Genomic DNA, 14,253 nt, shown 5'->3' with positions numbered 1-14,253 from the left:
CAAGGGTGCGGAGCAAGGGCAAGTAGAGTGCCCTATTGCATATTTAAGTAGTCTACAAAAGATTCTACCCATTGTCCAATAGGAATTACGTTATGAAGCAGTTGAGGGCGCCCAATTTTCAAGTTGGACTCTTCCAGGTTCGCTCGTTGTTACTTGGAGAATCCTTATAAGTTTATTTCACCTGTGGAAATGTCGTCGTCTCAATTGTGGCAAGCAATACGTGTCTTTTGGCGTGCTCTTAGCATTGGAGTGTGAGCTCCACATTCGACCCGTTTTTCCTTTTCTTTTTTTAGAGACAATTTTAAATTTGAAGTGTAAAATTGAAATTTTGTGGGAGCTCCTTCATTTTTCTTTATTTACAAAAGAGAGACACACATTATTCTAAATCCCAACACCAATCCCAATCTACATTTAAAAATAAATAAAAGAAAAAAGGAAAAGTTAATTAATTAATTACATGCTAATTGATCCCTAAAGGAAGAAATTTCCTCAAAAACCGGAAGCCTCTTGGACCTAAATGGGCCTCGTTCATGGACCAATTGCTCAAGCCCATTAAGCAAATCACCATCGATACTGAGGCCCAATAGCTCGATGGAATCGGGCAGCGATTGTCTTGACCTGATTTGGGTCAGCAAATCTCCTGCCCGTTTTTGGGCTTTGATTTCATCGGAGCCCGGAATGTTGCCTTGCTGGACTTGTTGGAGAACCGAAATGGCCTCATTGAGACGGCCCTGTTTCATCAAACAAAGGCCCAAATTGCATGCTTTGTTGGCGTCTGGATCTATAATTTGGGCCTTTTTGTACACTGCCTCCGCCATCATGAAATTGGGCTTTTGCATGTAGGCCCACCCAAGATTCCCCTGTTCACAAATTCAGGCCCATTTTCTAGGTCAGAAAATTGTAATTTACACTTTTTTTGGGGTATATTTTAGAAATTTTGGGAATTTAGTCTTTTTTGGGGCTAAATTTATAAAAATATTTCCATTTTTAAAGCTTCAATAATACCCCTAATTAAAATAAACTCTTACCATTAGTATCACGTTTCAAAAAATACTTTTGAATTTTAAAAAATAGCATTAAAGTTAAAAGGTATTAATGAAAATTCAAAAATATTAAAGTTTTTTATTTAATCCAAAACTAAACAATATTATTGAAAAGTTATGGGTATTTTTAAGATACGATAGATGCACGTTTTTTTTGTTCGTTTTCTCGAGTTTAGATTAGAGAGGAAAATTTAAAGTTAAAAAGACGGTCGTATTATGTAATTATGGTTAATTATGGGGGTGAAATTGGAAGAGGATAAAAGAAAAAGGGAAAGAGATTTACCAATAATCTAGAGGTTTCTTGTTTGACAGAAACCTGAAATTTCTTGCCATGAGAACGAGCTGTTCTTGTGGGCTTTCCATTAAAAGCTTCTCCTTCATATATCTTTCTTAGTTTTCTCTTCAGCAGCTCAATTTGTTCTTCTATTCTTCCACATTTCTATCCAACATAATTAATTAACAAACTAATTAATACTAATTCTCCACTCTCGATAACCGTTCAAATGATCTAAGAATCCGACTACTTTGGGCTACGCAACTTAAAGCATAAACGTTTCGTTAGGTTTGATTTTTTTTTTTTTTTTTTTTTTTCCAGTTTAGGTTGAGTTGACATTTGTTTGCTTCGGGTCAACCTTTAACTCGAACTTCCCAACCCAAACCATAAACATCGAGTTGAGTTAAACTTTTTTTTTTCGATTTGGGTTGGGTCGAATTTTCATAAAATCAAAAACTCAGGACGGTTCCCACGTTGACATTTTTTTAGTTCATGTCAACCCAACCAACCCAAACCATAAACAATGAGTTGGGTTATTTTTTTTTTTTTTTTTTTCTTTTGGGTTGGGTTGAATTTTCATAAAACCAAAAAACTCAGGGCGGTTAGTAGGTTAACATTTTTTTAGTTCAGGTCAACCCGACTAACTCGGACTACCCAACCCGAACTAAGCATTGGGTTGAGTAAGATTCTTTTTTTAGATTTGGGTTGAGTCGAATTTTCAAACAAAAAACTCAGGTCGGTTCGTGGGTTGACATCTTTTTAGTTTAAGTCAACTCGACTAACTTGGACTACCCAACCCAAACTATAAACAATGAGTTGAGTAAGATGTTTTTTTCGATTTGGGTTGGATGGAATTTTTAAAAAACCAAAAACTATAAACAATGAAAAGTTCAGGTCCACTCGACAAAATAGAATTACAACCCATCCCTATCCTATTTTTAAGATTATTATGAAAAATTAAGATCGGTTCAGGATGTTCTAGTCACCAACTTAGCTAACGAAACCTAAAATTTAGAGATGAAATAGACACGAACCTTAAACAAATCGATAAGAACGTTATCGAGCGATTCTTGGGAGTGTTTGGAGCAGAGAAACCGGTAGGTTTTGAGGATATCAATGGCTTCTTCAGCTCTATCAATTTGCTTCATAACCACAGCCATGTCTTTTAGAGCACTTTCAACTCTGTCTCCTGCATTTATTGCTTCCCAAAATAATGAAATTGCACTCTCTGGATCCTTCTTTATCAACTGAACAAATTCACAAACAATAATAAATTTTTTAAAAATAATTTATATTTAAATTATTAATTAATTTATTGTAATATTCTACAAAATAGTATCCATTAATCTTGGAGTTATAAATTATGAAAATAATTTTAAGTTTACTCTTAAATATTTAATTAAATGTTGTAACTCAATTGCATTAAAAAAATTATATTCTAAATTATGAAAATTTATTTTTTTTAGAGAGATTAGAAAATAAATATTAACTATAAATTATTATGAAATTTAAAAAAATAAAATAAATATATGTCATCAAAATCTATATTTCAAAATTAACAATAAATTTGAGTTAGGGTTCGTTAAATTCAACCCATGAACCAACTTATTTGAACCACGGTTTTGGGCTCGTTGAGTTCTGGGTTGGGTTGAGTTGGGTTGACCAGGTTTTTCGAGTCATCGAATTTTTCTAACATCTCACTACTCTTCAAAAGTATAAAAATTTTATAATTTAGAAACACGGTCATCGACCTAAAGGTCAGAAGTTCAAATTTTATACCCGACCCACAAAAAAAAACTTTCAATCTTTCGAGTTTGAAAAATTTTGTTGGAAAGAGAAATAGAACTATATTACATCGAACCATGGGAGAACTGAGTACAAAGCAACAAATTGAAATTGAGAGAGAGAGAGAGAGCTCGAGCAAACTCGAGCATAATTGTTACTAGAATCTTAAAGGTCGATGGTTCGATTATTTTCGACCCGACAGCTATCGAACAAAGCGAAAGCAAACAAAGGGATAGAGATTTACCTGAGCATATTTTGCTCTAACATAAGGAGTATCACCAGGTGGAACCTTATGAATGACATGAAAAAGTTCATCTTTTGAGCTCTTTTGCTCTCTCTCTCCTAATTTCTCTCTCTCTAAACTCATTCTCTCTCCTCTTCTTCTTCTTCTTCTTCTTCAAAGCTTTATTCCTTTGGAAATGGAAAGCCCTTATAAAGCAAACAACGAAGACAACACCCAAAAGGGCTAAAAGGTCCTCTAAGCAATGAAGAAGGTCGTTCTTCCGTCTACATTCAACCAACCCTTTATCTCTCTCTCTCTCTCTCTCTCTCTCATCCCGTGCCATGTCGATTACGACGTCTTGTACGATTGAATCTTGATCGTCGATTCCTTGTAAACACACACCCTGTCGTAGATGTATGGATAAGAATTTTCTCGTGTTTTGTACTATGTCGATCCGTTTATCTATTGTTGTATTATTTTGTCTCCATACTATTTTAATGATTGTTAGTTCAGTCTAACAATCCGCTACATTGTTCTTGTAAGAATAGACGGTTTAATCGGGGAGTATACCAGTTGGGTTTGGAAAATCTTTTGAATCAGCCCTAAAATTTGAGTTGATTGGATTGGTGACCCGAGCAACCTGAATAGAGTTCATAACTCAACCCGATTGAACCCTTTATTTTCAAGTTGGGTTGTCAGGTTGTTCCTTTTAAAAAAATTATTTAAAAAATTCATACTTTTCCACCGTATCTTATATTAATAACTAAAATCTGATCTGACTCAAATATCCAACGCATCACTAACATTGGTTACAAAGAGTAGTGTAGGATTGAGTTGTAGCTCTATTTTCGGTTTGACCCAACAAATAAAAAAAAGCCAACTTGCAAACGGACCTGAATTTTTTTATTTTCAAAAAATTCAACCCAACTCAAATTAAAGAAAAAGAATCTAATCTAATCCATCTTTTATGGTTTAGGTTGGGTAATCCAGATTGGTCGGATTTTTGGGTCGTGTTCGTATGAACACCTCTATCGTTTCTTTGATGATATCTCGATATGTTCAATAACTTCACTTGTTTCATATTGGGTTATTTAGCCGTGCGAAATTTGTTCTTCTCTTCAATTTCCTTCAGTTGAACTTTCAGCCACGTTGCTTAAGGATATTAACGTAAATACTAATTATCGAGAATTTCAATAATTATATTTCAAATTTACTTGTAATTATCGTCGTTGGTATAACTAGCAGTGCTTGTACATATGAAATTTGTTCGATCTTAAATAAACGAAATTAATATCCTCTAACTTGGTAGTAACATTAATGAACCTTTTAATTAGAGAAGAATTAAAGATTATTTGTTCTTAAACAAAGTCTTGGAATGAATAAGAGAGAAAGACAATATAGTTAAAAGAAAACAAAATATCTTAAGAATTGAAAACTTTGTCCCAAATTTGCATTTATTTATTTATTTATTCCTAGTAGTGACTGTACGGAATGAATATAGCCGTTATTACGGTCAAATTCATACATAGAAAATAATTGATCAATTAAGCCTCGAAAATTACGAATTTGTCCCCATTATAATTTTTAAGATGCTAAGAAAACAGTCCACCAAGTCACCAACAAAGCTTTTGTGTTTTGTTTTTTTTTTCTTAATTTTTTTTTAAATGAAAATTTTATTTTTTCATAAACAAATACAATGAATCTGGACATCCGACCATAAACAAAATTCATATGCTAATTTTTATTTAAATCAAAATTGTTATAATATATATATATATATATATAATGGTATCATATCCAAACATCCGACGATGTGTTAGCCTTCTCACAGTTCTCCAAAGGGGGTAAGACACGAGATGGTGTGCCAGTAAGGACGCTGGCCCCAAATGGAGTAGATTTGGGGGCAATCCCACATCGATTAGAGAACATTAGACCCCGAAGGAGGTGGGGATTGTAATGTCCCATATTGGATAGAGAGGAGAACAAACTACCCTGAAAACCTTAACCTAGGTATTATATATATATAGACTTTTTATTATTTGATAATAAGTTTAAATCAAAATTATTTCTATGATTAAAAACAATATTATAAATTATGTGAAATTATGTTTTTCTCGTTTCAGTAATGAATTTTTAACATTTTGAAGTTTTAATGTAACAATAAAAAAACATGAACAAAAACAAACTTGCCTACCACGTTGTCAAAGGCAAAAAAGAAGAAATTACTGCTCAACAACGCCGTAAGAAGCGAAATTACCACGCTATTAAAAACAGTAAATTCTGATAAAAAGCATCTCACTGGCAAAGGCAAGGCATTTTAGCTCAAGAAAAGAGAACAGTGAAAATAGCAACTTTTTTTTTTATAACTAAACCTGGTTTCTACTGCCAACATTGTCCCTTGTTTGTCTGTCTATCCGACCCCGACCTCGATCGTAACCGCTCCCCCCTCTGCCTCTATCATAGCCAGTTCCTGAAAGGAATGCGATTGATTCGAACAATTCAACCCACAATTATTTTCAACATGTTCAAGATTTTGGTTAAGCCAAGAAATAGTTAAGAGGTCAAACTCCGAAAACATTTGATCTCGTTTTCTTAAGAAATCCTATAAATACAGATCACATTCCAAGAGATTAATCAACAACTAGGTGGTACAGAACATCAACAAAATCTGCGATTTGGCAGTTAGTTAGATTAGATTCTAAACAAGATGAGAAATTTGAGAACGAAACTTACCACGATATATCCAACCTCGGCCTCGCCCACCGCCTCTACTCCAATTCGAGTACCCACCATTATCTGTGTCAAAATCGAAACTAAAAATTAGGCCGTGCTCAAGATCTAGCATGATCGAAACTGAAAGAGGGAAAACTTATCTACCTTGATAGTTGCCTTGGTAACCGCCAGGGCCACCACCTTGGTAGCCACCAGATCCACCTTGATAGTGGCCATATCCGCCTTGGTAGTGGCCATATCCGCCCTGGTAGTTGCCATATCCCCCTTGGTAGTTTCCATATCCACCTCTGCCCCATCCACGCCCTCTCCCTCGACCTCGACCTTGGCTTTGACCATATGGATCTGCCAAATTTATAGAAAGGACCATAATCTAACAGTTAATAGTATGATCTCCACTAAAATTTATTTGTAGTTTTTCCAAACACATCAACTGTGACCTCCCCAATGAATTAGAATTAATTGGGTGCTACCTATCTCTGAGGGGAAAATATTTGTGGCTTGTGATTATCTTATGAAATTATGTTATTCTCGAGTAACATCAACTGCCCTGTTTCTTAAAGCTCTAGGAGCAATAAAACCCAGTAGCTTTTCAGGACTTAACCGCAAGGCACAAAAAAAAAAACATGACCTTGGAATATGGGGAGGAAAAAAAACCTAAACACGACGATTTTTGCAGTTAGGGATCGAGAAGAAAACACTCTAATTATTTTTTTCAAAAAATAAAGAAAAAGCCCTAATGCCCACGGGATCGGGCCTTAGGGCATCATACAAGGCATATGCCTTCTTGAAAAGGTGAGGCACTAGAACTGTGCCTAGTGTCACAATCACGCTTCTTTTGGACTTACGAAGTGATTGTGCAGCATTTACTCTCGCCCTTCAGTAAGTCAATCCGTTCTAAACTTGGATTAGCTCTAAACTTGGATTGTCGCTTGCACAAATTGTCTGTTTCTTAGCCTCTACCTCCTATTCTTGGAAAACAATTTTAATAAATGGGGTTAGAGAGAGTTTTGAAAAATATTTTAAAAATTATTCTCTAGCAAGCCGTAAGAGACAACAACATTGATAGCATATAACCCGAATTGGAAGATTCAACAATTAGTCATATACTATGCTAGAATGAAAGATATGCAATGAAAGCAAGGTAAAAGATTTGGAACGGGCATGCACTCACAGAAAGCATACAATGAACAAGCATAACTGTGACATATAACACCTGGGAGGTCTTTCAAAAACACTGATCAGGTGATTCCTTTCTTTCAGATTCCCACTCAGTATCTCAAACCCACAGCTAACATCTAGTCTACCTTAACATCCCAAAGCCCCAATTCACTGGTAATAGAGCACTTGGTTTCTTTACTAATTGGAATGATGTAACAAAATCCCAAGAATTCTTAATTTTCCTGATTCTGTTTTCAGGTATTTTATTTATGCATTTGTGTTGCTGCACAATAAAATAGGGTCGAAGATATCACATCCTCTACATCTTCACGCTGTAACAGTATATTTTATTTTTCAGAAAGAAGGATCACCTTCGTTAACAGCATTGTAATAAGGACGAGATTGTCTGGGCTGTTGTTGTTGCTGCTGCTTATATTGTTGCTTTGGCTGCTCCACAAATTGTGGAGCTTGATACCTACAAATAGTAACACTTTTCATCTCAAAATATTCGTAATAAGAAACTTGAGTGTAAAAACTGGAAAGCAGCACAGATTAGACTTTCACATCCTACAGTTTCCAAATTATCTTACCCAGGAGAATCTTTATTTAGCTCTCGATTTGACAGGGTAATTGATATCATTGAGACGTATCGAGTCATCTCCACACTGCATCATATGTCAGACGCTATTACTTAAATATCTGCAGAAGAGCATACTAAAGCGACATGCCCACAGCAATAATAATAAGCAAATCTGCAATTGCAAAATAAAGAGTACCAATCCAAACAACGCTAAGTCATGCCTATGAGCATAAAGAAACCAACCAGCAGTAATTGCATAGGACTTCATCAGGCAATTAACAGAGATTTTTAGAGATTAAAACTTACGGTACAAGACCTTCTTCAATAGGCTCCCATACATCAATTATGCTTACTGAGCTAATGGAAGTTTCTTGATGCAATTGTGGAGTTCTCTTCTGTTTCAGAATGAAACTGGCATGTTAATTATAAAATAAGTTACACATGCACAGTTGCAGAATGTGAAGGACTCGAACCTTTAAAATTTCTGCAATGGAAACTGTTTTACTGATTGCCTGCCCCATGGCTTTCAACACTATCTCTCTAACACGTTTGTCCTATTAAAAGTGAAAACGTGATATATTAAACCAAAATAGAACAGATTCATTCTCAGCCGACAGTAAGCACATGCTTAGAAACATGAATAAACAAGGGGGGGAAACCTTTTTATTAGAGAGAGAGAGTGAGAATTTATAAATAGGCTATTAGGAACCACGATTTTCTAACATAAAAAATCCACATTTTATACTAAACCGACACTCGAAAGCCATACCACTGGGAACTTTTTACCCTCTAACTCCAACTCAGCATGCTTGATGGTGGACTTGGTCTTGCTGTCAAACACTATACAAAGCCTCTCTCATCACTCAAATCAGCATTCTCCTCTTCCTCTCTCTCCTGAAAAGGGAGGATGTTTGCACTATCTCTCCCAAGCTCTCTTCCTCTCTTAATCGATTTAATGTTCTCTTGAGAAGTGGGCTGTCTCTCTCGTTTGTTTTAAGAATTTTTTTTTTATTGAAAATGATAGTTATCTGTTATATTTCTATTTGTTTGAAAACCAAAAGTTGAAAAACTGGTTTGAATCATTCTCTAAATTTGGTTTGCATAAATAGGCTTGGCACTAGAGGGTGTTAGCCCAGATGACAATCCCAGCCACTAGTTTAGTAATCCAATACACAAATGAATAGTTAATTTTTTTACCTTTTTTTATAAGAAACCAAGCTTTCATTATAGGGATATATATACAAGGGCGAACAAAAAACAAGCCCACAAGGGACTCCAATCGAAAAGAATAATGCTAAGTGGATAATTATGAAAAACCGTATTAAGAGAGACCTACTGGGAGACATTAAGCCTAATCGTAACCCAAAAGTTCTCCCCAAATCACTCCACTCCACGAAAAATTCTACTATTTCTCTCAAGTCTCAAGCCAAATGCCCTACAACAGAACAAAAACTAAGACTGCCAAAGAACCCTTTCTTTTCATGACAAGGAGGATTCAAGAACACCTCCTCAAATATCGAACAACAACCTCGATTACGAGCAAGAAAAATTCCAAGGGTCAAATAAAGTAAATGGTCAAGTTCCTCACCCCGTCTTCTACAAATGACACACTATTGAGGCCACAACACCATGGAGGAAAGCCTTTGGATACAGTCTTCAGTATACACTCTCCCATGCAAAACTTTCCAGATAAAAAAAAAAAAAGAATCCTAAAAAAACACAGTGGATCCTTGAAGGGGAGAAGGTGTACAAAGAATCCTAAAAAAAGAACTCCTGCAAATGCCCTCAGAGGGCTTCGAAAGCCAAGATCTGGAATTCATTCTCTCCAAACGAATGACTAGTTGAGCTATGCTCAAGTTAGCCAGCATGATTAGAAATTAGGAAATAATCGATCTACTAATTGAATAGATAACAAAAACTTGATCCCATGAATAACATCAATAATTATCTTCTTCAAATAAAAAAATAGTACGAACAAGTTGAAAAAACCCGTGAGCCAAGAATAAGGAAATGACAATTTGGCCATGATCATTGTATTAGCATAATGAATAGATCTAGCAGTACATTGTAAACCATAAACTCTAGTGCACTTGATTCTTTTTATAAGAAAGAGAAGTACGTAGCTGTATCTTGATGGTAAATTTATATATTAAAAAATGTGTACAAATAGTAGAAACCTGAGCCAAACATCACGTCAACATAATACAGAAACACCAAGTTCCACATGATCACTGCATTAGCGTAATTACTCGATCTGAGAATACAAGATAAACTATAAAGCATAAATTCAACCGTATCTTTATTCTTTTCATATGGTAAAGTGAAAAAATATCGATATAACTAGAATTCACGATAGGCTAGAAGAAAAAACTACAAGGAATGTAGATAATCAACAGAACAGATTACATTTCACGAGCTATCGCATGTTAAGAAGTATCATAGCTCGTGCATTATGCTCACAGACGCTTCCACATACAATGCATATACAGCAGAGTATCAGCCAGCGAGCAACTATTCCTCAAAATTCGCAAGTAGAAGAAACGAAATCAATATACCAGAAAATGTACCAAATCAATAAATGTCGGCTAGCATTAAGAAAAAATAACCAAAACCAAGACAATCTTTTAATATGTCCAATGCATCCACAAACCTAACGTCATAAGATAGATTCAACATTTTTTTAAAAAAACAACAGACGCAACGTATAAACAGAAAGATTAAGAGGAATACACCAAAATAAAAAATGAAATGAGATACAATAGCTGATGTAAACAATAACAAAAACAGTGAAATGATACCTGAAGTAGAGTAGAAGCATAAGTGATGTAGTTTCGAATAGCGCCTTGACTTGTGATGCGGATTTCATTTTTGTTTAGCGGCGATTCAGGTTTAGGCTTCTCCACCTTCTGGTACCTATCCATGGAGGTTCTTCTGCAAGGCGGGAAGCGAAAGAGGGAAGAGGAAGACGAAGAAGGAGACAGAAACCCTAACGGGAAAGAGGAGAAAGCTTGACAGTGAGTGTTTGAGAGTGTGACTCTGAGCTGAAGGAAAGAGGAAGGGGAAAGGAGACTAAGAGCCTAAGACCTCAGTAACTTATATTTTTCGACTTGTCTTTTAAACTAAATACCAAATGGGTTTAATAAAGTTCACAATTTTCCAAAAGCGTCCAAAAATAAAAATAAAAATAAAAATAATCATCCACGATTTTTTTTAATTATTTTTAAATTTTAAATATCAAACATTCACGAGTCACACTGCATCACTAACATCGATTACGAAATTCAAATATTATTAATTTTTATAATAATCTTAAACATAATGTAGGATGGGATTGAGCCGTAACCATGTTTTCGGCTTTGGAGGAGTTGACCTGAGTAAAAATGTCAACCCAATAACTACTCAATTTTTTTATTTTCCAAAGATTCAAACAAACCCAAACCGAAACAAATCTAACCCAACCTAGTCTTTATGTTTTGGGTTGGGTAGTGTCGAGCTCTCGATCCACTTGAAAATCCCTAATTTAAATTTCAAAACATATTTTTATAATTAAATTATGAATTTGAATTCGTAAAAAGATCCAGGAGTCGATCAAGCCCTAGATCAACCATCTCTAGTGGCGTACAAGCGTTGAGCCTGTTCGTCGGAACTCTATCAAATCTTGATCTAGGTCAAGAATATAGCTGACTAGCTTAGAGCCTATCAGTTGAACCTTTTAGTGGAAAGAGTTTTTTGTGTACAACAATACACAAAGCGATGGTTTGAACCTCTGTCCTGTTAATTGAAAGTATGTTTTATATTTATTCTTGAAAGAACTCAAAACAAGAAACTCGATTTAGTTGTTGAAGACGTTTCTAAAAAACTTGTCAAACCGAGAGATACTCATCCTAAAATGTCATTTTGAACTCGATATCGACCTGCAAAAACCCGAAAAAAAACTCGGCCTTTCTAGAAGGGAACGTAGACATAAAGCTCAGTTAACCTCTTACACCAAAGACTTTGTTAGATGATGGTTTGAGCTACACTCAATGTTATTTCAGATACGTGTTTTACATAGCTATATGAAGCCTTTTTACATACAAAATCCTGTGGTTTTGCATAGAATGTACAGCTCTTATATTGCAGGCAGATCAAACAGTATATGAAGCCATTACAGATCATCTGTCTTCCTTCTCCTTCATAGCTCTAACACAACAACTGTTCATTGAAGGCATGGAAGGAAAGTGAAGTCAGTTCCTGATGTCTTTTGTTTTGTAAGAAAAATGGGGATTAGAATCTTACATTCAGAATCTGTAGTGATCCAGCTTCCTTTTCTTGGATAATAGTGATTCATTTCATGAATGGCCGTGGAATTCAGTGTAATGGAACAGTTTTTGAAGGAGGACGCCCCCGAAACCGACGTGTAGGCTGAGGAAATGGAGGAGCAGCTTTCGGCTTCCCATCTGAAACTGATCTTGGGGGAGTCGTTACTCGCTCGATCATCGTCCAAGCTTGTATTAAGAGTTCCCCGCTTTTGCATTCGTGAAACCTGGAAAAGTTGGTATAATATTAAGCCAGTTACTCAACGAATTATTGCATATTGTGCTTTCGAGCCTGTTTGGAACGATTTTCCAAATGCTCGGTTCCATAAAATTCGGTGACTTTTTAATAAACCATTCACTTAGTGAGGTCCTAAGTTGATTGATGTTGATACAATTTACATTCCGAGTTCTATAAGCCAAACTAATCATTGGAGGATATATGAGATCCCACATCGGTTGGGGAGGAGAACGAAACATTCTTTATAAGGGTGTGAAACTACTATTTATCAGACGCGTTTTAAAAACCTTGAGGGGAAGCCGGAAAGGAAAAGCCCAAAAATGACAATATCTGTTAGTAATAGTCTTGGGCCGTTACAAATGGTATTGGAGCCCGACACTGAGCGATGTGCTAGCAAAGAGGTTGAGCCCCAAAGGAGGTGGACATGAAATGGTGTGTCAGCACGAACGTTGAACCCCGAAAGAGGTGGATTAGGGATCCCACATCGAATTGATTGGTGTTGATCCAATTTACATTCCAGGATTCCTAAGCCAAATTAATCCTTAGACCCCAAGGATGTGTGCAATCTCACATCGATTGAGGAGGAGAATAAAATATTTTTTCCATAAGCCAAACTAATCCTTAGACCTCAAGGGATATGTGAGATCTCACATCGACTAAGGAGGAGAATGAAATATTCTTTATAAGGATGTAGAAACCTCTTCCGAGTAGACATGTTTTAAAAACTTTGAAGGGAAAGTCGAAAGAGGACAATATCTACTAGTAGTGGCCTTGGGCCGTTACAAATGGTATCAGAGTCAAATACCGAGCGACATGCCAACAAAAAAGCTGAGCCCCAAAGGGGGTGGACACGAGGCAGTGTGCCATCACGAACGCTGGGCCCCGAAGGGGTAGATTAGGGGTCCCACATTAATTGGGAAAGGGAGTGTTAGCGGGGACACTGGCCCCAAGAGGGGTGGACACGAGGCGGTGTGCCAACACGAGTGCTGGGTCCCGAAGGAGGTGGATTGGAGATCTCACATCGATTGGGGGTGAATTGTGAGATCTCACATCGATTGAAGAAAAGAACCAAACATTTTTTATAAGGGTCTGAAAAACTCGCCCTAATAGACGCGTTTTAAAAATCTTAAGAAGAAGTCCGAAACGAAAAACCAAAGAAAACAATATCTACTTGATAGAAATATTGATGTCTAACATGGGAAAGGCAATTAAGAAGTAAAAAAAAATCACCTTGCCAGTGATGAACTTCCCTCCTTTTTCTGATCTAGAAGCCATAGCCCATCTCAAAAGTTCCTTCACTCTTGATCTCGCTTTGGTTTTACTCTCCCCATTGGCCACAACTTTCTTTACACCCTTACTACCGCATTGTTCTACAAGAGTGGCATCCGTTATCGGCAACACCTTGGTGCCTGCATGAACAGAACAAGAATCTACCTTTTGACCAATATCTTCTTTTTTCATCTTATGGATCCAATACTGGTGCATATTATCAAAGCCGCCCTGAGTCGTTCTAGGCCTCTTAATATTAATGGTACTATAAAAGCAGGACTTGGCAATATCCTTCCTACACAACAAAGCAAATGACTTCAATCTCTTTAGATCAAATCTCCTTCCTTCAAATCCCTTTGATCTTTGAGAGCCCCCACAATGATTAGAAACAGAAACCACTATCTCCTTTGATCTAGAACTTCCTTTATCTGGCAAAAAAAGGAATCATAGTCACTTAGACATTTTATCAAATAGGTACTGTGCATCCTTTTTCTCTTACCGCAACTCGTTTCCTTCTTCTTTATGGAATCCTTTTCATTAGTTTCCTTAAAAACCCATTGAAGAACTTGCTATAATTCATAAAAAAAAAAAAAAAAAAAAAAAAAAAAAAAAAAAAAAAAAAAAAAAAAAAAAAAAAAAAAAAAAAAAAAAA

The 14,253-nt window shown here is 36.0% G+C and overlaps 3 protein-coding genes across 6 annotated transcripts in view; all 3 read right to left on the bottom strand.

Annotated features, from left to right (window-relative positions):
- Window positions 1-355: 355 nt before the first annotated feature.
- LOC111466865 (protein SULFUR DEFICIENCY-INDUCED 1-like) lies at window positions 356-3,506 on the bottom strand. 2 transcript variants are annotated; one of them, XM_023111535.1, is made up of 4 exons: window positions 3,347-3,505; window positions 2,352-2,564; window positions 1,327-1,482; window positions 356-860 (listed from the first exon to the last, which is right to left on the bottom strand). In XM_023111535.1, exons 1-4 carry the CDS (start codon window positions 3,467-3,469, stop codon window positions 450-452), a joined length of 903 nt encoding a protein of 300 aa, XP_022967303.1. In that variant the 5' UTR covers window positions 3,470-3,505; the 3' UTR covers window positions 356-449. The 2 variants fall into 2 exon arrangements, with proteins under 2 accessions (XP_022967303.1, XP_022967304.1); XM_023111536.1 differs by lacking the exon at window positions 1,327-1,482 and having other exon boundaries at window positions 3,347-3,506.
- A 2,063-nt stretch (window positions 3,507-5,569) lies between these two features.
- Window positions 5,570-10,885, bottom strand: LOC111466871 (TATA-binding protein-associated factor 2N-like). 3 transcript variants are annotated; one of them, XM_023111544.1, is made up of 10 exons: window positions 10,595-10,719; window positions 10,203-10,307; window positions 9,974-10,050; window positions 8,270-8,350; window positions 8,103-8,191; window positions 7,807-7,881; window positions 7,588-7,691; window positions 6,203-6,400; window positions 6,059-6,121; window positions 5,570-5,795 (listed from the first exon to the last, which is right to left on the bottom strand). In XM_023111544.1, the coding sequence occupies exons 4-10, from the start codon at window positions 8,315-8,317 to the stop codon at window positions 5,692-5,694; spliced, it is 681 nt and encodes a 226-aa protein (XP_022967312.1). In that variant the 5' UTR covers window positions 8,318-8,350; window positions 9,974-10,050; window positions 10,203-10,307; window positions 10,595-10,719; the 3' UTR covers window positions 5,570-5,691. The 3 variants fall into 3 exon arrangements, with proteins under 3 accessions (XP_022967312.1, XP_022967313.1, XP_022967311.1); XM_023111545.1 differs by lacking the exon at window positions 10,203-10,307 and having other exon boundaries at window positions 10,595-10,656; XM_023111543.1 differs by lacking the exons at window positions 9,974-10,050; window positions 10,203-10,307 and having other exon boundaries at window positions 10,595-10,885.
- Window positions 10,886-11,742: 857 nt separating this feature from the next.
- LOC111466875 overlaps window positions 11,743-14,253 on the bottom strand; it is a 3,277-nt gene continuing 766 nt past the window's right edge. Inside the window, exons 2-5 of the mRNA XM_023111549.1 lie at window positions 14,101-14,170; window positions 13,563-14,029; window positions 12,075-12,321; window positions 11,743-11,990 (exon numbers count right to left, since the gene is read on the bottom strand). Of these exons, the coding sequence (XP_022967317.1) occupies window positions 11,971-11,990; window positions 12,075-12,321; window positions 13,563-14,029; window positions 14,101-14,170 (804 nt within the window). The 3' untranslated portion in view covers window positions 11,743-11,970. The remainder of the gene's footprint in view (window positions 11,991-12,074; window positions 12,322-13,562; window positions 14,030-14,100; window positions 14,171-14,253) is intronic.

The sequence above is a fragment of the Cucurbita maxima genome, unplaced genomic scaffold, assembly GCF_002738345.1.
Source record: "Cucurbita maxima cultivar Rimu unplaced genomic scaffold, Cmax_1.0 Cma_Scf00032, whole genome shotgun sequence".
Lineage (NCBI taxonomy): Eukaryota > Viridiplantae > Streptophyta > Magnoliopsida > Cucurbitales > Cucurbitaceae > Cucurbita > Cucurbita maxima.
Note: the sequence above shows the minus strand (reverse complement) of the source record. Positions and strands in the feature narration are given on the sequence as shown.